The sequence below is a fragment of the Primulina eburnea genome, chromosome 13, assembly GCF_022965805.1.
Source record: "Primulina eburnea isolate SZY01 chromosome 13, ASM2296580v1, whole genome shotgun sequence".
Classification (NCBI taxonomy): Eukaryota; Viridiplantae; Streptophyta; class Magnoliopsida; order Lamiales; family Gesneriaceae; genus Primulina; species Primulina eburnea.
In genome coordinates this window covers 27514510-27539477 of record NC_133113.1, presented here as the reverse complement: position 1 = coordinate 27539477, position 24968 = coordinate 27514510, and the positions used below count along the sequence as shown (strand labels likewise).

General features: G+C 31.0%; 1 protein-coding gene and 1 pseudogene across 5 annotated transcripts; both read right to left on the bottom strand.

Moving 5' to 3' along the window:
- Window positions 1-300: 300 nt before the first annotated feature.
- LOC140810015 (protein FAF-like, chloroplastic) lies at window positions 301-2177 on the bottom strand (annotated as a pseudogene).
- Window positions 2178-21131: 18954 nt separating this feature from the next.
- LOC140809896 (axial regulator YABBY 5-like) lies at window positions 21132-24717 on the bottom strand. Of its 5 annotated transcripts, XM_073167671.1 has the most exons (8): window positions 24355-24717; window positions 23406-23627; window positions 23212-23324; window positions 22620-22739; window positions 22372-22486; window positions 21767-21815; window positions 21536-21611; window positions 21132-21448 (listed from the first exon to the last, which is right to left on the bottom strand). In XM_073167671.1, exons 3-8 carry the CDS (start codon window positions 23320-23322, stop codon window positions 21326-21328), a joined length of 594 nt encoding a protein of 197 aa, XP_073023772.1. In that variant the 5' UTR covers window positions 23323-23324; window positions 23406-23627; window positions 24355-24717; the 3' UTR covers window positions 21132-21325. The 5 variants fall into 5 exon arrangements, with proteins under 5 accessions (XP_073023772.1, XP_073023771.1, XP_073023775.1 ...); XM_073167670.1 differs by having other exon boundaries at window positions 23212-23627; XM_073167674.1 differs by having other exon boundaries at window positions 21132-21445; window positions 23212-23627; window positions 24355-24711.
- Between the last annotated feature and the right edge of the window lie 251 nt (window positions 24718-24968).

Here is a 24968-nt window from a genome sequence, read left to right as displayed (position 1 = left end):
GTTATATAAATTTTCCATTTGTAATTCTCTTTGCGAAATTTGGGGGATGTTTATCCAATTTTTTGTCCACACATTATCTTATCTGAGGAATTTTTTTTTTGATTCAATGCACTAATGCTCTCGGGGTGATCAGAGTTGAAACCCTTGAAATGAGAGGAGAATTTCTTTAAATTTTGTAATATGGAAGGGAATTCGATATCATGAGCATATCTTCCATGGCTGTGAAATGTGTATCTTTTATGGGGCAAAAATACATCTGTGGTGTATGAGTGTCTCTCGTTCGCTTGTTCGTTTCCAAATAGCAAAGAATTTACTACACTTAAGATCCTCAACCCGAAGGGGAACCTCAGGCAATCAAGAATGGTGGATATGGTGTTGCCCAGAAGATTATTCTCGTCGTGAGAGTAGAAAATTCATAAAAAGAGAAAATATATAGGAAAGGGTGATGGAAAGTTCCATTATCACGAGGAATCAATACAGGAGAAAAACCAAACATAAACAGACATCCGACACAAATTATAAAGAAAATTAGGTGATTTTGTTTTTTAAATCTCTCTTAAATTCATTTTATTCGGATACACGGCTCCTCAGACATGATTATACAAGACAAGTTGATAAATATTTTAAGGGATTAATCAATATTTTATGTATTTCAGCATATAGTAATATTTTGGAAATTAGGAGGTTGCAATGCCGTATGGCTCACATATTACTAGAGATCTTCTTGGCTCCTTGTTGCAACCCCTCAGATAAGGAAGAAAACACCCTATTTTGTTTCCTTTCTTGAATGCCATTTCTTGATTTGCACCATTTATCATGTAGTTTTTGAGGACCGTGTCTTGCGCGGTATTGGTCTTGATCTGCCAGAAGTACTCGTACTTGTTGAATGTTGTGGCGGCAGGTACTGGCTGCGATGATGGAGATGGGATGAGACGAGCCGCTGATGGTGGCCGTGGTGGGAGTGATTGTGGGATAGTGAGTTCTTCCTCAATCAACTTCGCCGACTTGTCGAACTCGTGGCAGCAATTTGGGTTCTTGTTGCCTAATCCCATGAATTTTTTCATCAGCAGAGCTGATTTTTGCACACTTCCGTTTTGATCCGTTGAAAATTCAAAAATTTCAGCCAACACCTCCGCGGCTTCTTCCTCCTCATCCACCTCTTCATTCTCCTCATAGCCGCTGCCATCCAACTCCCTCTCAGTACTTCCACTATCTTCCTCCATATCATCAAACATCTTTTCAAATTCTTGCCCCCTATTTTCCGCTTCATTTTCTTGAGAATGGAGAGGATCAATCATAGTTAAAACAAGACGTCCGTCTTTACGTTCAACATGGAAACTTTTTCTTGGTGGAACAGAAACAGCTTCAAGAACCAACCTACCATTTTTCCTATATGCATGCATGTAGAGTGAAGGAGCTCCATGATCTCCACCAGAAATTGAAGACAGCGTCGGTGGAATTGGCCGTGTCGGAGAATTCCTGTACTTAACAATATGAAGATCCTCGAAGGGATCCACCGCTTTGATTCTAGCAGCTTCTTGTACAGCCCTTTCCCTCTCTTCTATATCGTCGTCCCCATTGCTCACAGTTTCTGAAGAACAAAACTCATCGGACCCAGTCTCGGATCCAAGACTCTCAGTACAAATTTTAAGACTCGTTTCACTCATAGCGCTTGCTGATCTTTTCACAAGCGGATGAATATAAGGCGGTGGCAGGATATTTCTAGCATCTGAACTTTCACTCTTTGAGTAAGAAATATGGTACCCCAAACATTTGCTTCTTCTTGTTTACGCACATTTTTCTGAGATTGAATAGACCTCCAAACATTGTCTTGTATCGGATTCTTTTCAAATTCTTCTTCACTGTCAGATGAAGAAGAATCATGATCCGGAACAACCACCACTTGTTCAGAAGAAAAGACCTTTTTCACAGGCAAGAAAAACCCATTCTGAGAAAGCCATTTCTTGGAAGACATATCAGCTGAGAGTGTTCTTCTTAAGAGGATCCTTTGAAATTCCTCTCAGAATCCGAGCCAAGAATGGTGACTATACCTTGTTTCATCGGTTCCTTCTCCTCAACTTGTTGTACATATATTAATGAAGCAGAAAGGTGACGCAGGCTCTTGCTCACAGACATGATCTTCACTTAAAAATAGTGAGCAAAAACACTTATTTTATCTGCACAAATTAAAATTGTTTCAATCATCAGCACAGAAACACCAGACAACAATGCATACAGCAACAACTAAACCGATGTTATGGACAATTCACCTTAAAATAATCAAGAAACAGCATCCAAAATCAAAAGGATGGTGTCTCCGGAGGGAGTACTGAACAAAAATGGTGTGTTTGGCCTTGACGCAATGTAAGGAGTGTGTCTCGGGTATTTGTAGGAGACCAATGCATACCCCAGCCCACACCACCCCCCCGGGGGGGGGGGGGGGGGTGGGGGTCGCTTTCCCGATTTCTAGTTGCTTTTTATTAGATCAATTTGAGGTTACCTTTGCTCGATCGCTTGTTAAACAAGATTCCGATTAAAAAACAAGTTTAACTAAGGACATAACATTGGATCAATTTTCCATTTACAAGGATACTTAATTTCATGTGAAAATTAATTATTCTAATTATTAGATTAACATTGTCGAGCTCGAGCCAACCTCGAACCACGATTTGTTGACAAGTTGGTTAATAATTAGACTAAAAATTCACAATTATTCCAAAACAATTTCATCTTTTATGTGACAAACAATGTTCATATTCAATCACTCTGAGAATCTTACTGATTTCATACAACTTGTTAAGACGAAAGGTTCGAAAACATCGATTTTACTTCATTTATTTACGTACTTATTTATTGATAAAATTATTATATGTTTAAATATATAAACACTTGGAATAATTATTAATCGTGACAGCCAAAACTAAAGAAAAATATCAAGATAAGGTTAACGTACGTCAGTAGAATATTTTCCTGGAGCAATTATTTACACTAAGGTATAAAGCATTAAAGGGTTGATGATTGGATGAAAATGGCTTAAGAAGGAAGCGATTAAATTTAATTTTAGAGCTAAACTAATTAGTGCCTTAAAATTAACCATTTTTATCTTTAAAGAATCAAGATTCACGTCTAATGACATACGTAATAATACGACAAACCACAATTAAAAGGTTATTTTCCAAAGGCTTTTCCCCGCCTACATACGAAATATACTCTCTTGTCACGAAGGGTATTTTTTTTAAAATCGGTATATTAGTGAATATCGAGCCAGTTAGACATATGATTGATGATACACTTGGGAATCGGGTGAGTTGAGTGCAATCCACCGGATAATAATACAAATGTTTAGGGGAAATGAGTAAGGAAGAAATATCTGTGAGGGATATATTTATCTATGAGATGACTTTTGCAACTGTGACCTATAAACAAGAGAATGAACTCGTGAAAGAGCGTCGGAGAGATGTCCGACGTGGCAACTCTGATACTTAAGTCAGCAGATGAAGAAGAAAGACAAAGGCTGTATATGTGGGTGAATATACGTGAAATGCTTAAGAATTGAGAAAATCTAGAATCCTTCAAATGAGAAGTTTACCTATTATTTATAGGAGGAAATCTCATTATTACCTAGTTTTCAGTGTCCACCTGCTAAATATGGTAAGACGGCTGCACATACCTTGCTTCTGATGACTTCTTTGACATGCCAAATCCCTGTAGTTATGATAACAATGATTGTTAAGTACAAAGTAGCCCATACCAATACACTCGAGTGAGATGCAATTCTCGAGGTAGCCCGAGTAAAAAGTTCCTGAGAGCTTGCATGATAGCCCATGGAAAAAATGCCCCGGACGTCTCCCTGTCCGGCTGCTGAAGAAAACATTCTACACATTAACTCTGATTTGAGTTATCCATTTAATATCCCTGGTCATCTATTACCCGGATTCCTATAGAGATATCAATGATCTTAATAAAGTTTCGTAATTTATTTTTTCCCGAGAAGAAAAAGAATCAAGACTCTCTCAATAACTTCGTAGTAGTAGTTACTTGATAACAGATTTTTCATAACCGTATGTATACCAAATTCTTTAATAAAATTTTTCAAAAAAAAAAAAGAGAAAAAGTTTAGATCTTGAGAGGGCAGCAAATTTCGTAGAATGGATGTGAATAGGACGCATGATTTAACGGCTATAGATTTTATGTCTGCCCGAAATCCAAATTATATGCTTTGCCACAATGAGGCAACCACACACTTCGATGATCGATACTTGTCCCCCTTATTACTACTCTATAGCTTCCAAAAAAAAAAAAAAACATTTCAATGCCAAATTTTCCATTACTTTTCCCTTATTACTACTCTATAGCTTCCAAAAAAAAAAAAAAAACATTTCAATGCCAAATTTTCCATTACTTTTGTTAAAAAGTAATGGAATATTGAAAAAAATTATAGTAATTTTTTTCAATATTTGAGATTATAAACTTTATTTTCTGAAAATTTTAGAATATTTTATTACGTGGCTTCTGCTCATAAGTCATAACCCATAGAGACGAGGCGGGTCTGGAAAAAGAAACAAATATTAAAAAATGAATAGAATTCCATTATGTTACTTTAATTAAAAACTTGTACCACACTATCTTCGGAACGATGGATTTATTCCGAGTTGACCAAATTATGTTCATCAATGAAAGGCAATCTAGGCTAGCAATTAAATAAATCATAAAAATTCTTGTGATACGGTCTCATGAGTCAACTTTTTGAGACATATCTTTTATTTGAGTCACACGTAAAAAATTAGTTTTTATTGTAAATATGATTAAAATTGACTAATCTCATGAATAAATATCTGTGGCACTGGTCAGAAGAGACCTACTCTATATAAATTGATTCCACACTAAAAATGCAATTAATGTTTAATTAGCTAATTAAAGCCTAGCTATGTATTAGAAGAGAATAATATATAATGAATTTAATGGGTGTAGATACTTAGTGCTTTGACTATTGATATATTTTATGTATAGTGCTGTTAAAATAATCTTAATTAAGTCAACATTTTATGGATTAATTATTATGAAAGCTCGAGACTTTTATAATTAATCATATCGTCAGAGGTTCGTTTGTGATTACATGGATGATTGATGGACGCGTACTTAATTCTTAGCATGAATTAGTCCATTGCCCCGCCATTTGATAATAAATATATATTATTGTTTGTTGGATGTAATAATTATTCCTATTTGGTAGAGCGATCGAACCGACGTTTGAGCTCCTGTGCAGTTTAAAAAAGATTTGAGTTGCGTCATTATCACTAGCTATAATTTTTGGTGAAGCGATAAGTACTTGGTCCTACAATTGGTATTAGAGTCAATGTCACAAGTTCGATTCCCATTGATGGCAATGAGTACAATTATTGAAAGAGAGATTGTTGGGTGCAATAATTGTCCCTGTTTGGTGGAGCAATCAAACCGTGTGCTTGAGCTATTGTGCGATTTAAAAAAGATTTGAGTTGCACCATTACCACTAGCTATAACTTTTAGTAAAGTGGTAAGCACTCGGTCCTATATTATTCTCTCAAAATATAACATTTTTAATATGCGTGTGTTATATTCTATATACCTATATGTATATATAAGTGTGGCCATGAGTAAACATTTTCAATTGAGAATTGTCAACTTTGTCTTTAATTTGTATATTATTTCAAGATAACCCTAAAAAATTGGTTGTGATGTTTTTGTAAAATAAATTACTATGACAAGAACAAAATAAGAAAACATATGCATTTTTTTTATATAAAAAGAGTCCAACTCAAGCAAACATCTATTAGAAAGATTTATGCAATTATTAATTTTTTTAAAAAAATACTTTTAAATTCAAAAGCATGAAAGTTTTAATTAATTTTCAAAATTTTAATTATATCGTGCATCGCATTAGAATTTCGAAAATAAAAAATTAAATGAATCATAATATGGAGTGTAAATTATAAGTTTATTAATATTATTTAACATAAAAATAGGACTCCGCCAAAACCATATGCATATTGTATGAGTGGGTCTCATGTGAGACCGTATCACGAATCTTAATCTGTGAGACGGATCAATCCTACTCATATTCATAATAATAAGTAATACTCTTAGTATAAAAAATAATATTTTTTCATGGATGACCCAAATAAGAGATCCGTCTCACAAATACGACCCGTGAGACCGTCTCACACAAGTTTTTGTGATATTGTATATCTTGAATTGTCTTCTTTTTAAATAAGAAAGCCCAAGAAAATTTAAAAAGATAGATTCAAAAGAGTTTCAAATGGACATTAAATTATTCTCAATAAACATGTATATTACCTTCAATAATCAGAAATGTTGACACCCGATGCATGCAATTCGAGATTTCCATAATTTCAAAGAGTTAATGTATGATATAATTCTGCTAAAAGTATCCAATGTATAATTTTTGTCCCTTGAGATGTCTTATTTGAATTTAAATTATAAATAATGCAATATTGCATATTATATTAAAAACCAATTTTATTCTATTTATCTTACTAAATTTATCTACTTCAAAACTGAATTCTGACATGACTCATCTTTTCAACACCATATCTGAGTTGAATCATTCTAAGATGTAGTTTTTGTTTATATTTAGATTTATTTGTTGTTATGAAATACCTACATATGGAAACAACGAGATATTAAGTTTGAAATCTGACTTTCATGATCGAGAAGTAAACAAAAATACTATTTTTCTATTTGTACAAAAAATTAATTATTACGTATTTACTAATGTGATAATTTTCTTCTATATTACAAAGTTCACGAATACATGATAGTATAAATGACCCGTAATGAAAATGAATAAACTATTCTAAAGATAGTACGCATCTTATTAGAAAACACATTATAAAACTTATTGGCATTGTTTTAGAATACACATATTAAATGTTAATAAAATAACTTTTCTTGTTTATACATAATTTATTTATACATTTTTCTTTAGGAATAATAGACTATTGTGTATATTATGAAGAGATTTTGTAGATAAAATCACAACTCATTTGAATAAAATATTGATGGAACAATTGTTGTTATCATTCAAATGTGTCAAACACGTGTCATGTCACAAAATTGTTTGTGAATGTGGATTTAGATGAACTTATTAATTCTAAAAAAAATATTTCTAATTAATTTTACTGAATTTGATTTAAAAATATTTTTTATCACATGTTATAAAATAATAATATATAGCTTCTCAAAAATTAAAGAGTTAAATATGTATTAAGGTTGGTGGTCGACATCAATACACTAAACACGATAAGCATCATGTCATTGATATAGACTAATTAATACAATCTAAAATTTTGATATATGATAGTGATTATTAACCAAAAATTAATCGACATGCGTTATATTTAAAAAAAATTAAAATTAACGAAAAAATAGTTTTTATAATTATATTATTTTTTCAATTTTTAAGTGTCTACTCATTTTTCACTAATTTTTAATAATATCATTCCGTGCATCGCACGGGTTAAATACTAGTTTAACATAAAAATAAGACTCCACTAAATATATTTCATGTGAAGTCTTGGATTAGATAGAGGTTATGCATTAATTACAATTAGTTTATATTTAATATAATATATTATTTAAAATATAAATGTGTGGGGAATGTATAACATTTTCATTATGAATCGCCAGTCTTTCATTATATATATTTCACAAAAACACTGAAAAATTGACCTCGGTGTTTTTTTTTCCTAAAAAAATCTATTAAATTATTAAGATACTTGCAAACCTTAGAATCTATTAAAAAATTGACCTCGGTGTTCTCTATTAAATATAATGTTTGTCTGGAAAAAATAAGAGACGTCTGAAAAGATTTGTTAAAATAATGATATATGTTTGAATGGTTGTATATTGTGATCGTATCCGGGGTCAGAGAAGACGGAGAGTGATTATCGGTGCCAAGAAGTTGCATGGACAAAAAACGGCTCGTGGCAGGCTTCTAGGCGAAACTGATAATGAAAGAGATTCTAAGGTTTGCAAGTATGAGACTGTATAATTAAGGAAGATTTAAATGGGTTGATATGTAATACTTATATCAACAAGGTCTATCTTTTTTCGTGAGCTCATCACTTAAAAACCCAAAGTTAATCGTGTTTGACTTGAGACAATTTTAAGATGATTGACCCCTAAGAAGTTTCTCAAATATGTGTGAGTGAAGAAATAAGCATGCTGAAAATATATGTGTTGAGACAATAGAGACATTCTTCAAATCCGAGACGTTACATATATAGATTTTAGAATTTTTATTTTGAAAACTATAATCGGAGGAGTGAGTCTCATGTGAGACCGTCTCACGGGTCAGAATCTGTGAGACGGGTCAACCCTACCCATATTCACAATAAAAAGTAATACTCTTAGCATAAAAAGTAATATTTTTTCATGGGTGACCCAAATAAGAGATCCGTCTCACAAATATGACCCGTGAAATCGTCTCACACAAGTTTTTGCCTAATCGGAGATATGATAGATATTTTGAATGCGTCAACATATCCAAGTAGTTTATCAAGAATAAAAAACTGTATTTTTTTTAATATATACCTGATAATATGATATTTATGTTTGATATAATTATCTCAAACGATTTGGAGTCTGAAAATGTTATTTAAATATTAAGATCCAGATTATGAAACAAACCATCTATGATAAACGTCGAGAGTCGAGTTTTAAATTGAATTTACTATGTTATAATATATAAAAATGATATTGGACATTATCATTACGATGGAGGCGACCATAATATATATTATAAAAAATATTTAGCTTTTTTATTCATTCTTTGAGTAAAGAGGCGTGATGACTCGGTCAACCCACTTCCCCCACTCTTTCAAGAGATGAGTTATAGTGGCGAGCATGAGAAATTCATATGGCAAATCATGTAATAGTTTGTGGAGATAATGGGAGGTAACAACATCTATCCTCCACATCTATGAATACTCATCATGTTCATATGTAAATAAAATCTAAAAAAACTCAATCAAATTCCCATGTAGAATAGAATCCTTGAGGCTGCGAAAAGACGAATTTTTAAAGTGATATAATGTTCGATGTTTTCATACACTTAAGAGACCAAATACCAGCAAATGTAAGTAAGCTTTTGCATTAAAATCTACATTATCTCTTATTAAAACGACCAGTTTATGAAATCTTGTTATAAGTTTATTGTTTTAGCACTGAACAATTTTGAACCAAGTGATAAGACTATATATGTTGGTTACTGACCAACAACTACTCCCGATTCTCGACTTTTTGATTATTGGTCTCACTCATTAAAAGACTAACATATAAGATACTGATATCAATTTAGCTGTAAGGGGCATAATTTGATACATTGCATAATTTTTATATGAAATCATGTTCAAATACATGTTATTATATTTGATTCCTATTATACTTGTGATATTTATATATTTTGTATAAAATCTATTTAAGAATTGTGAGAATTATCCTCAGCTTACTGAGTGATTTTTCGCAAGTCACTCACCCACTCATTCCAGATAAAAATGAGAATAATTTAGAGGAGTAAGAATTAGATGAATTAAGTTGCTGTAGGAAGCAACCATGCTAGAGTTGGAAGAAGAATGTTGCTACTGTTAAAAAATTAGTTATGCTATGATCTTAGTCTCCCGCTGTAAGAAACTCACTACTTTTAATATTTAACATGTATTTAGTTTTCCCTTTGATTTCGGTTGTAAAGACAATATTTTCAGTTTTTATGGAATGAATAGAATGACTTTAGAATAATGTATGACTTAGACTTGTTGTTTTCGAATATTTATTTGAGAAAAACACTGATGTTATCGGCTCCGAAATAGGGGCATGACATTGAAGCGATATAAGAGCAAAACCAGGTTCATGATCGCGATGGAAAATTTGGATTTAATAAGCGATAATCATTTGGAGATTAGAGTTTACGAGGAAAACAACGTGCTTAGTCTTTAAAAAAATTAGGACGTAATTAATATGAGGGGAAAAATAAAATAAAAAATCAATTGGGCACTAGTTTTTATGTTTCACAATCAATTAGAAGTTTAAATTTGGTGACTCGGTTATGATATTTTAAGGATTTAAGATTGGGTAAGTACTATTAGTCAATAAAATAACTTGATAGTTCCTTTGAATCATTTGAGATGTTATATTGGATGGATATTTATGGTGGGAGGTAATGATGTTTTTGGTAATTAAAGATTAGTATAATATTAGTGAAATTAGAGGAAACTAATTGTATTCATAATTCAAGGTTAGTTATGAACTTCTTTTGGTATAAATTATGAATTTTAGGACTCAATCGAACGAGCCCTATATATCCATTTTACCGAAATACATAGTTGATGATAACAGTACAGTTCAAATATTTTAAAATATGTAGCAGCTCAAACGCAAGGTTCGATCACTCTAAAAAAATAGATAATTATTGGACACTAACAATGTCTCAATAATTGCACTGATTGCAATCAATGATATTCGAACATATATTGGCTCTGAATTTGACACTACCCGGTTTGACTTGAAAAAATCATGTTTGAGTTGGGGGTTTTCGGGTTCGGGATGAACTCGATATCTGACCCGAAAAAGTAATCAGGTTGGGTTGGGTTCACAATTTTATTTTTTTAAAAAAATATATAATTAATAAATATTGTCTATATTTTGATATTTTGTATGTTTCGAAAAAAATTATTATATATTTATATAATAAATTTTCATCATTTAATATTTATTTTGTACATATTTTATTTTTAAAACAATTATTTATCCGATTTCTTAAATATAATTTTAATTTTCTGTTATGAGATTTTCAAATTTAAATCATATATGAGATTTGTTATTATGCGTTTGAACTAAAATATATTATTATTTAATTATTTTTTAAAAAAAATTTAAAAAAATCAAATTCGGGTTGAATCGAGTTTGGAGTTTTAGGGTTGGTTCGGATTCGGGTCAAACAACTTTTTAATACTATCATGCATCAACCCGACCCGATCCACTTGAATTGACACATCTAGCTCTGATACCAATTATAGGACCCCGCGCTTGTCGTTTTAACAAAAGCTATAACTTATCAAATATTTTAAATTGAATATCAACTTAAACATCACGGTTCAATCACTATCCCAGAAGAGATCATTATTACACCAACGTAGAACGATAGTTAATTGTCTAGATAAAATATGACCAGTATGAGGATGTTGGTTGTTAATGACCAGTATGAGGATGTTGGTTGTTATCATAAGAGACATTCGATAGACGAAACCGTATTCAGGGATAACAATGAGTTTTATTATGGATTACAGTCACATTTATAACTTTATGGATTAATTTTTGGTAGAATTATAATAGGATTCATAGTCATGATTGGATAATAGAGTTTTTAATTATATATGCTATCAGATTTAGAGAAACCAATTTGTGGCATGGATAAAGGTCGAGAATTGTCAATAAACCAGCCAATTTTGTAAACTTATTAAAATTTTAGAATAAGATATTACCGAGGTAAAACTTGTGTGAGACGGTCTTACATGTCATATTTGTGAGACGGATATCTTATTTGGGTCACTCATGAAAAAGTATTACTTTTTATGGTAAGATTATTACTTTTTATTGTGAATATGAGTATGGTTGACCGGTCTCACAGATTATGATCCGTGAGACGGTCTCACATGAGACTCACTCTAAGATTGATTACTTCCAGGAAAAAAAACTTTAGATTGTTAGGAAATCTAATATAAGAGATAAGATATTGGGTGTAAAAATAGATATGATAATAAGATATTTTGCGTTGCGAGCAATACTCGAAGGTGATATATATAACTTAGCAACATTGTCACTTTTAACCAATAGATTAATAGAATATCGTAGCGTACACGAACCATGCACGGTGATGTCATTGAAAACTATACGGATATGAAGATTGTATATATACATTTTACCACTTTTTACGTTTGTTGGTGATTTTGATGCATATAATTTTTTTTAAATAATACTAATATGAAATAATGTTGTTATCTTTAATTTTTCCGGCATATTCGATGGTTTATTACTACAAATGATCGATGTTTGCTATCAAGCATATATGCTCAATTCAACAAGAGACGACAAGCTAGCTATACATATATATCCCAATAAGAGAATTTCGACGACGAAATTCATTTACATAGTATAGTATTAAAAAACTACGAGCATGAATTTTTTTTACGATTTAGAAAGATAAACGACTTATATTTTAAAAGATAAAATAAATTCGCTTGTGATATATATATATATATATATATATATATATATATATATATATATATATATATATATATATATATATATATATATATATATATATAAGGTGATCAGATTAAAATTTAAAGTATTATATTTTTCCATATGTAAATTGTTGTTAAATTGAGAGCATATGGTTCTGCCCACTATGCATCACCTTTAACTCCACAAACTTTTCTTGGTCTGTGATTCCATCTTCCTCTGTACACTATTCACTGGGAGAAACCCTAGTGTGTGTGTGTGTGTGTGTATATATATATATATATATATATATATATATATATATATATATATATAATAAAAGTTGTGGTAGAATTATTAAATTGTTCATTTCACCTTTACTTTATATTGATATTATTTTGATAACTGATTTGTGTAATTATAATTCATATTTAAATATTCGCCTTCTAAGTTTTTGAAATTTTTGTTTTGCCCCTTATATATCTAATTTCTCACTCCGTTGGTATGGAGAGGACGCTATCCTTTTTGTAGGTAAAATATACATATCATGCACGAATATTAGAGGATAATCGACGTCACAATTCCCATTATCCTGGACCAGCACGGCTCGCGGTTCGGGCTGGGGAGGCCGACAATGACGGTTCGTGGGAATGGTCTTATAAGTTATATATAATCTAATTTTTATCATGTCGATTTTTTTGTATGTTACGAGGGATTAATGTTAAAACTTAAATTACTGTCATACTATGCAGAAGTTGTATATTCGCAATTCATTATATCATGATTATATATATATTCGATGCCTTCTCTGGCAAACGAATAAAGTCTGGCTGATTTAATGAGATCGGTGAAATGCATTCTATTTATAGTTTAAATTGTATTAATTCGCTAAATTATATATCGAAATTGTTTGCCAAAATTTGAATTACGAAAAAAGATAAATTTTATATGTAAAAATATAGAGAAAATCATTGGTGGAAATTAGGAAAGGAGGAAGCAAAAAAGAAAAAAAGGGATAGATTCTTTATAGGAATTAGCTTTTTGGAGAAAGGGTTAAAGCACCCACACACCTTGGTGAATCTCTAGTCACTCTCACTTTCCATCGGTTGGATGATTGTCTTTTATTTTGTTTTTTACAAAAAAATTAATATATTGGCATTGAAACAAAGACAAGGAAAAAATAAAATAATTCTTCTGCTACAAAATCAAATTTTAATTTGTCAATGAACGGAAGGGAATATATATATTTTTTTGGAAAATTTGTAAGTTTGATCTAATAAGTTTGTGTTTATGTGATTTGGTTATCTCTATTGTCAAATTTTAGTTTTCATCTGGTATTTTTCATTTTTTTAGCAATTTTATTTCTTTATTTGCAAGAGTGTTGACATGACACTGTACACATCAACATCATTTTGACGTCGTGTTAGTGCTACATCGATGTCACGTAGGAGAAATGACTAAAATTGGGGTAAAAAAAGGATAGCGGACTAAGATTGAATGTCTTTTTTTTTTTTTTTTTTTTTTTTGAGTTGGGGGAGGTGATTGTTACAACTGGATTTCGAACTCGAGACCACGTCTCAAACTTAGGTTCTTAGCGTCAGATAGCAGACTAATATTGAAATTTGACAATATATTTAGAATACCAAAATCGTAAAAAAAAAACAAATTAACAAAACCAAAATTACAATTTTCTCCCTTTTTTTTCCCTTTTTGTTGGTAACATATGAAAAAACATATTATCAACCTCAATTTTTAAAGTAAATTTTAGTACTTGGGTGGGCTGAGCCATTTAGGTTCTTATTAATTTGGAGCCAGCCAAGAAGGAATCGAATTCAGTGTATATTCCTAATCTAACACTAAACCCTCAATCGTACTATGTGCTATGTTTACGTACATAAATGGCATTTGTTGCGACTTTTCTTGAATTATCAAGAAAATTGTAACTTGAAATATAAAATCAAACGTCTCTTTTTTCATATATCTAAATAAATAAATAAATCATGGGATCGTTTCAAAACACAACAAAAAGATCTGCCAGAGAATTTATTACATGCAAGAATCACCTGATAATATATAGACTGTTTTGATATTAATCAGGATATATATTTAGATTAAAATTAAAATATCTATTTTTTAAATATATATAATAAAATATTAAAGTTTTGTTCCCCAAAAATTCTACTATTTTAAATTTTTTATGCCACGACTTTAGGTTTTTTTAGTATCTTGTCGAAATTGGAGAGTTCTGGTTAATTAGATGTTATCGTGAGAGTACCAGCTCCGTTATCATTGTCTCAAATACGTGTGGTCCATGTTTTAACCTATATTGAAAGAGTAAATCTTTTGTGAGATGGTCTCACGAATCTTTATCTGTGAGACGCGTCAACCCTACCGATATTCATAATAAAAAGTAATACTCGTAGCATGAAAAGCGATATTTTTCATGAATGACTTAAATAAGATATATGTCTCACAAAATACGGCATGTGACCATCTCACACAAATTTTTGTCATTTTGAAAATATTACTCGGCTTTGTATGTGGATCCAATAATCACCCATTTTATTAAATTTGTGAGGTCCAACCCTAATAAGTAATCCCCCAACTTTTGCATTGTGTCAAGCCACTTTGCAAGAGGCTATATAAATCTCCCTCGATAATATTTCTTAGCAAGATTGCTAAAATTTAATTTTTTTTATTACAAGCCAATATATAGATTTACATTATTATATATAAACAAATTAAAGGAATCGAAATAAATCACATGTTTTTGAGTTCGAACTTCAGAATTAAATCGAGAAACTTAAAGGATCGGAGACAATTTTGTTACATGATCATGTGAAAACCTATGCTTTTCAATCTGGTTATTCATGATAATGGAATATATATGGAACAATATATATGTTGTCGTTCCAAATTGAGTGCAACATCTGCAAATGCGAAGGGGTTGGCATTTGTGGAACAACATTTGTGTACCATGTAAAAGGCATAAAGCTAGCCAGGGTTTTTGTATAGATGCTCGATCTGATGCGACTCAAAGGCGATAAGATTAAATTCAAAACCATTCGTTTTACGAACTAAAGATTAGTAGGAATATTCATGGATGGCATTCCCTAAGTAATCATGTGGTTTATCTATTCCCCGTGTCGAATTCTTGGATACTAAATCTGATGCCATCTAAAATTGCCACGTCGGGGAGATCCAAGCCTAGCTATATCCGAAATTGACTTAACCCGTTAAGGGTCAGACCTCATTATTAACTAGATGTCTGAAAAGTCTGAGCACATAGTCTATTCCAAAAAATCCAAACTCAGGAATATATCAAATGGGCCAAGCCCATCCGAGCCTATGGACCATTCCTAAAAGTCTGAGCCCATTAGTAGGGCCGAGAAATCCGATCCCAATGACATTTAAGGAATATGAAGACATCTCCATCAGTAGATAAAAACCCTGATAAATGGGAGATTCGATCGAATCTCATCGAGATAAGATGATAGTCCTAGCCGCCATCAAGAGTCCTAGCGTCATGGTTATGTTTACTATCTCAGATAGGAATCTACCAGAGCAATAACCATACTCCAACAAGGTAACCATTCTCTCATGCTTCTATAAATTCCATGTATTGATCACGGTTTTAAGGGATATTCACTCTCTCTTGCTCACTCAGCACTAATAATCGCACTTTGCTCTTTGTATTCATAATCAGAACACTGACTTAAGTATCGTTGGGATGATGCCGGAAACATCTCCGACACCCTCCTAACCCTATTTTTTGTGTGCATACCCTTCGGCACCGACCCGACCTCCAAAAGCTTGGAATATTTAAAGATCTTCTCACTAGACTAAACACGAGATAAAATTTTATTTGGTATCAACAAATTCCTTTAATAAAGTTGATTTGATTTTCTCGTGTCTTCAAGGGAAATTAATTTCGATTAATTCCCATCTTAAAATTATATCAAATTAAAGGGGTCGAAGATCAATTACTAACTAAAATACACAGTTCAATTTTAAGTGCAGCTAGCAAGCATGAACAAAATCTGAGTAGCCATGGACCGGCCGGTTACATGCACCCAGAATATTGACTAGCGTGGACTAATATTATGTCGTAATTAAAAATGAATGTGTAAATTAATATACTAATTAAAGGCGTATAATTTGAATAGCTTAATTTTTTAAAATTTATTTTACAAGTAAATTTTCATTTTTTTTAATTACAGCGTAATATGTGTAGATTATATATATAGTTTTATTATTATTTATTATTATTATTATTATTATTATTATTATTATTATTATTATTATTATTATTATTATTATTATTATTATTATTATTATTATTATTATTATTATTATTTACATGGAGTGGAAACAGTGGGCACGCACCAAACATCCAATTTCCAAAATATTGAGCACCCGATCATAGAGGAAGAGTTGGGGATTTGGGGGAAACAAGTTTGGCGACAACTTGCGTTGATTCATATCTATGAATCATTACATTGCAATTATGATCATTTTTGGTCGTAAATGAACAAACATATTGGTTGACAAGGTAATTACGCGTTGTATGAGAATGAAATTGTCATATTTTTACGATAAATTTAGCAGACAAAGTGGCTTGACACAATGCAAAAGGTGGGGGATTACTTATAGCATGAGACCTCACAAATTTAATATAATGGGTGATTATTGAATCCACATACAAAGCCGAGTAATATTTTCAAAATGACAAAAAATTGTGTGAGACGGTCTCACATGTCGTATTTTGTGAGACATATATCTTATTTAACTCTTCCATGAAAAATATCGTTTTTCATGCTACGAGTATTACTTTTTATTGTGAATATCGATAGGGTTGACGCGCCTCAAAGATAAAGATTTGTGAGCCCGTATCACAGATAAAGATTTACTCTTTCAAGATAGGTTAAAACATGGACCGCACGTATTTGAGACAATGATAACGAGTTAGTACTCTCACCATATAACATCTAATTAACCAGAACTCTCCAATTTCGACAAAGTACTGAAAAAAACTAAAGTCGTGGCATAAAAAATTTAAAATAGTAGAATTTTGAGGGAACAAAACTTTATTGTTTTATTATATATATTTAAAAAATAGATATTTAATTTTAATTTAAATATATATATATCCTGATTAATGTGAAAACAATCTATATATTATCAGGTGATTCTTGCATGTAATAAATTCTCTGGCAGATCTTTTTGTTGTGTTTGTGGGTAGCACTAAAAAGCATAAACTTGATGACATTCTATTCTCCTTGTGTAAATAATAAATTTTTTTGAAATTATCAGATGTAAATGATTTCAAGATTCACTCAAATTCAAATTGAAATTCACCCATAATCCATTTTAATGTACTATGGGCCAACATTTTATTGGGCCTGCTGGACTTGTTAGAAATTATAACTTGACTTGGCCCAAATTGTTTGGGACTGCTAGCAGAGAAGGCCTGACTAGTTGTTCAAGACCGGATATAAGGATAATTATTTACTAGTATATCAATATTAATATGGAGAAAGTTAAAGAAGACAACCCGATGTTTGATTTAAATTTTAATGCCTAATATCTATATTTTGTAATATTTACTTTATTATATTACCAATTTATCCCTATTCAGTAGATATATTAGTAATTTCCAGGGGCAGACCTAGGATTTAGGTTCCAGTCATAAAAGACAGAAAAGTTATTTAAAGAGAAACAAATATTTCACCGGTTATATTCAACTAAATATCGTATGTATTTTTTTACAAAATATATTTATCTAAAAAGATTTCGTCTTTCCTTAAAATTTTCGAAGTATTCAATGATTGCATCAATACAAATATTTTTAGGAATTTCTCTTTCATTAAATATCATCCGAGAGAAAAAAATCCTTTATTTTGTTTCGAAGTCTAGTTTTGACGATATTTAAAGCTGAGAATGATCGCTTTGTACTCTGTAATAGTTGTAGAAACTGAAAAATTAAGCACACACACAATTTATGATAAGTAACAACATGCATCAGGTTACATGATAAGTAAAACCAGAAGCAAATTGTATAAAATGACTCATCTGCAAAGTGAAAGTGTTTTAATAATACAATTAGTCCCAACCTCTGAGATAAGACATGAAAAATCTTTATTCATTTCATTAGATAAAACAAAACACGCCGTAAAAAAAACCCAAGTTCCTTTCAAAAAAATGTAACATTTTTTTCAATTCAAGGCTCCAAATAGCACCAAAAAAATATTGTTCATAAAACAAGCTTGAAACGACCAAAAACAACTTAATAAATGTTGTAATTAAAAATTAAAGGAATATGCTTAGCCGATTTTTTTTTGTTTTTTCGCTTAATATGCTTTTTGGAAGAGAAAAGTTTCAAGATGAACTGTAATCGACTAAAAATCAAGCTCATTTTCCTCTTTCATTTTATTTATTTGTCATTTTTATTTTATATAATTTTATAGGATAAATTTGATTAAAAAACGGTAGGGAATTTTTTTTTTTTTTTTTTTTTGGAAGAATGGGATTCGAACTCTAGTATAACAAATCTTTAAAGTCGGGTCTGTCACTAAGATAAATGAAAGGGACATTTAATTATATATTTATTTTCTAAAAAAATTATATATATATTAAAAAGAATGGAGGTCATTTAGTTATATATTCATTTTCTAAAAAAAATTATATATATAATAAATAAATAAAAAAGGGAAGGCCGCCGTGGCCCCCCTTGACCTTATGGTGGAACCGTCGCTGGTTATTTCCAATATGTTCATATCATATTAAAACATTCACTAAATAATGGTAAAAAGAAAATTATATCACTAAAGTTTATTTCTTCATAAATTTTTTAATTACTGTAAAAAGACAAATTAGCCTAAATATATAGGAAAAAGAAAGTTATAATTATATTGGGAAGCCTAATTTCTAATTTTGCGGTGAAAAATTAATGTATGTATATACTTACAACTGATCACCGATATATATATTCAAAATTATTTTATTGATAACTTAAATTTAAGAAAAATCATAATTCCAAATATATTCCCTACGTTATATATATATAGTCAAAATTATTTTATTGATAACTTAACTTTAAGAAAAATCATAATTCCAAATATATTCCCTACGTTATTATAAATAATTAATATATATATATATATATATATATATATATATATATATATATATATATATATATTAAATTAGTAACCGCAGAAATTAAACGACAATAATGTTTTGGGATTTGCGAGTGACATGACAGTGGAACAGCCGATATAGGAGACTAAATTCCAAAACTCCGGCCCCTATATATACGCATGATTTGACGTTACAGATTCTATTGTGTTCATACTTTAAACTTATAATATAATTTCATTACATTTATATCAGCATAAACAACTTCGATTCAAAATTTTAACTTCAAATCGAATAATGTTGGCCACACTTAGCAAATGAATCGAGTTGGTTTAATCCGAACTCGATCATTATCGGATTTTTTTCTTGAGCCGAGCTCAGTCAAAATTTTTTTTTTGCGAGTTTTAATATTTTATTAATATAATTATATATTAAGGATATATATATCGAGTCTTTCGGACGTTTCGAGATTTCGAACTTTCGTTCTTCAATATTACTATCCGAGCAATAGTTCGAATAACTCGCGAATAAATTCGAAGATTTCGAGCTGAACTCAAATATCATTTCGAGCCGAACTCCAGCAAATAAATAAAAAAATTTCGAGCTTTGAATTGAGTTCGAACTCGCATATACCTAATTCGAGTATTAAAATTTTACTAATACTCGGCTCGATTATATCGTTTACACTCCTAATCATATTATGACATCAAACTTCACGACCCTCCTCCAATAAACAAAATTAAGTTTTCTTTCATTTGTAAAATAGAGAATTTGAGTTTTCACTAATAATAATTTTCATTGACGCATTGTGCGCATCAAAATATTTAAGGTATTACGTTACTAACATATTATAGTACTTTAATTTCACACAATATCCTAAACTTTATCTCGTCCAAATTCATTTATTCTAAAGGCAAAAACTTGTGTGAGACGGTCTCACGGGTCGTATTCGTTAGACGGATATCTTATTTAGGTCATCCATATAAAAGTATTACTTTTTATATTAAAAGTATTACTTTTTATTATGAATATAAGTATATCCGTGAGACGATCTCACATGAGACCCACTATATTCTAAAACTTTGACAGTAATATTAAATTTTGTTAGTAGCCGCATTTCTTCTAGGTGAATATGTAATGTACCAGAAAACTCGTGATTTTGGGGTCTAATTTCACATCAATGAATGTGACATATGATTAAATGAACTGTATCTATCATCCCCGACACGCCACTACACACACACACACACACACACACACACACACACACACACATATATATATATATATATATATATATATATATATATATATATCATAAATGGATATTTAATTAATATTAGTAGTTAGATCTTCGGGCTTCTACTGCGTGCATACAGTTCGTTTTGAAATTGGTTGAAATATTTATTCTACTAATTGCTAGACTCATAGACTGATCCGGAAGAAATTAATTAAGTTAAGGGCTTGAACTTAATGTAATAAATTATATATTATTATTAAAAAAAAATATAATAATATACAATACATTTGAAACTCATTTGAGAACTGCATGAATTTAGAATTATACGACGACAAATACGACTTGAAATATTTAATTTTTCCAACCCATATAATTTATTTTGATCCAACCATGAATAATTGATCTAACAAATTAAATTTTCATTATTCAAGAATTGCGATTGCGATTTTTAATCTTCTGAATCATAAAAAGTCTGACTTTTTAATACATATTTCACATCACACGAATTATTACAATATTAAAAATTAAGCTGAAACAAAAGGGATTTCGTGTGTACCACCGAAATCATGAGGCTGATATATTTTACATGAAATAATAGTATTCTGAACTGGAAAAATACAAACTTTCACCTGTTTTTAATTAATTTAATTTCAAATATTGTAAACAAAACTAGTAAAATCCAAAAGATTTTTTAGGAATCTCTTCTCCAGCAACATGGTCCAGCTTTGTTGCTTGTTTGTCGTTGGATTCAAGCTTTAGCCCAAAATGAATGTGAGGGAAATGTGCCCACTGCTTCATACATAACAAGATATACTTCACTTCACTCATTACTTTTTCATACTTCATTCAGAAGGTAACAAAGTTTCGAAGAAGGCTTACATTTTTTGCGGCTGTACTAAAAGCTTCCCTGTGGCTAATTTCAGGATTGCTAGCCTTTATCCTCTGAATCTCCTCCCTGGAATTGATATTAAGAAATGTAACGGCATTACATTGTTAAACATTGATTTTTCGTCGACGCCGGATTGAATTTCGATTCAAAATGTGAAAATAATGGGACCATATATATTCTTGATTTCCAGATAATTATGCAAAGATATATATAGTACTCACTTTATGAACCTGTTGTATGCAGACGGAACGCGTTGTCTTTTCTCTGGAGCTGTATATATTTTGATTTTAAGTGATGAAGTTAGAAAAGTAAATATCCAAATCTAGCGATTATCGAAAATATTATATTTTCACGGATTGAAATAAAAACATAGTTTCTACGTATTTGAAATGATTATAAGATGAGTGGTCTCATTCACAAGAATTTAGTTTCAAGACACGAAATTTATATTTCACCAAACTTTTTATATAAAATTTGTTTAGTTTTTTTTTTTATATAAAAGATTTAACATCACATTTTCTATCCTGAAATGATGTAAACAGATAAAACTACCCTTTGTTTTTAACTAAAATGCCAAATATGTTGATATCTTGTAATTTATAAAAACTTTAGGTTAAAAAACTGAATTAATGCTCTTAGTTTAAAACGGTATAATATCAAGCAGTCATCCTCCCATCAGATTAACTTTCTAGGAAAAAAAACTTAATCTTTAACATAAAGTTCCCTATAAGATTTCCTATGTTAGCTTGGTTCCCAGGTCACCAAGTTTACTGGTAATAATTTGGAGAGGATATATATATAAAGACAGAAAAATTAACGAGCTTACGTCGGATTGGCGTCGTCTTAGGTTGTACATGTTCAGCTTGGAATGTAGCAAGCATGTTGCTCCTGGAAGATGATCCAATGTCTTTAACACCACCAGGATGACTGGGATATTGTTTCTGGATATTCATCAACCAAATTAGTTGTATGAGAAAAAATCTGGTATTTATTATATATATTATATTAGATCGACATGGAAACTTGTGTATTTGGGACATGTCTATTATCCGTGATTCCAGGGGAAGAGAAAACCTGGAAATCTTGATGGTGAAAGGACTGAAGCAATGCTCCCACATTAACAGACAGCAGATTTGCGCAGTGCCCGCATCTCACGGTCACAATGTTGAACAAGCTGTTGCATGGAACATTAACCTGCCCACCACGTATAAGTACATTTTCATATATTTAATGATCTTGTGTAGATTAATTCCAAATGGAAACTTGTTAAATTTAAATCTGAACAGTAAACCCTTCTTCAAGAACGTGTAAAATCTTCATCATGATCTTAATTGATGCACATAAAATACTAAATCAAAGGCTTATACTGCAAGAAACAGCATGCTATACATGTTCAGCAAAGAAAAGGGGAAAATTCAAGATTTATCGATCCTTCCTATATATTTATTTAATTATTCTGATGAATAAAGGTAATAAAATGGGTGGAATTTAAATGGTCGCACTTGATTTCGCAGACAGATGGGGATTACTAAGGAGTAAGGAGTTAATTCGCAAAACATATGTAGCTTTCAGAATGTACAAAAACCGAGGCCAATTCTTGGATAATAATTAATGGAGGCAATTTAAAGGCACCACAAGCTGCTTCACATGGGTAATTAGTCGATACATCCAAAGGGACTTCGCTTCTCTTTTTCCAATCAGTGCTCCTGACTTTAATTTCTGGTGTTCTGACAACTTCACTGTGTGTGGTGATGTGTGAGAGAGAAGAAAACGACATGACTGGAACAAGATATAAAATGGAATCATAATCTTCCTTCAATTAAGCTGCTGATTTAGAAAAAAGAAAAGAAAAGGGCTCACTTTTTTAAAAAATAAAAATAAAAAGTTGCGTTTTGGCAGGTCTCTGAGCAAGTTCTTGGCTAAAGAAACGCAGAATATGAGATTAAATGAACAAAAACAGTAGAAAATCAGCCAAAAAAGCCGAGGGAATTGGTGAGAACAGAAGCACCCATTTTCTACACAGTAACACACGTTGTCGTGTCTGTCGGCATCAAAGTTACAATTCATTAATGGGCGCTGCAACTGCACCAGTACGAAGAAGATAAAGACTTACAGGAGAGGAGACAGATCATGATAATTATTATTTAATAACAGGAAAAATAATAATAATTCAATAAAACTAGCTAATCTTGAAGTTATAATAATAAATTGCCGTGCAACTTAAGAGTTGGATCATTAATATTGAAAAGATGTGGGGAATTCTGAGAATCCCGAACTTAGAAAAAGAACCCTACGAACAGAAAATACAGCTGTTAATTATAACCATAGGCTCGGTGTTAAAATGGAAAATAGTGGTTTTTATTTGTTAAAAGGTAGAAGATTCTTGCTGTTTTTGTAGATCTTTCATTAGGGCTCAGTATTCTAAGTAAAACACGGAAGCATCTGATCCAAAAACCACTCAAGAAATATGAGAAAATCAGTTTCATCATAAAATCACGCAGGATAATATCAAAGTACAACTGATGATATATAATCCGTGTTCAAGAATCTTATATAATATTATATAAGTCCGAAATAAATATCTAAATTCATATTTCAACTGCCAGCTTTATGACAGAAACATTATTCATCAGGAAAGAAAAAAGAGTCATCATAAAATACCATGTGAAACCCTGTAGAAATTCAAAGCAAACCGAAGAAAAATAATCGAATATCTTAATCTATCAAGTAAAATAAGTGATTAAGAATATTGGCACGCTCTAAATGTTCTTTGCAAGGGATGAAAGACTGAAAATTATTAGTATTTTACCACTAGAATGGTGTTGCAGAAGTTGCAGTGTACGTAACACACAAGGTCGGAGGAATTTTCCGATGACATTTTAGCCGGTTCCATGAATCGCAGGTGATCACTGCAGTTTTAGTTCAAGTATATATATATATATATATATGCGAAAAACAAGAAACTAAAAAGCTAACAACTTTCCTGTAGAATCATACAGCTGAATTGCAAAAGAAAATCAAACAAAGCGTAAGCAGATCAAGAACTGCAGAATATTTTGAGTTCATACATCAGCTTCTGGATTAAGCAAGACAAGCTGGAAATTAGCAAGGAAGCGGAGAAAAGGTAAAAAAAAAAAGAGAGAAGGAAGATTAATGAAGAAGGGATCAACATCAATATATATATATATATATATATATATATATATATATGGATCATTTGACTAAGAGTAAATGTAAATTTTTCATAGTATTGTTAATGTAGAAAGAAATGACTGGTTAATTCGGTCCCTATTAAATGAGATCATGACTGGTCGGCATTGCGGAAATGACATGACGAAACATGGTCTCTCATATTAATCACTAATTACGTATCTGCCACAATTTTGAATATTAATGTTATATTTTAATTTTTTGGTATTTTTT

What these genes read in the sequence shown, in the direction of transcription:
- LOC140809896 (XM_073167670.1), bottom strand. Translation starts at nt 23,322, where the DNA reads ATGTCGTTTTCTTCTCTCTCACACATCACCACACACAGTGAAGTTGTC. An exon ending in GCATACAACAGGTTCATAAA is followed by an intron (nt 21,612 to 21,766) that starts GTGAGTACTATA and finishes TATCAATTCCAG; the next exon opens with GGAGGAGATTCAGAGGATAA. An exon ending in TTAGTACAGCCGCAAAAAAT is followed by an intron (nt 21,449 to 21,535) that starts GTAAGCCTTCTT and finishes TTATGTATGAAG; the next exon opens with CAGTGGGCACATTTCCCTCA.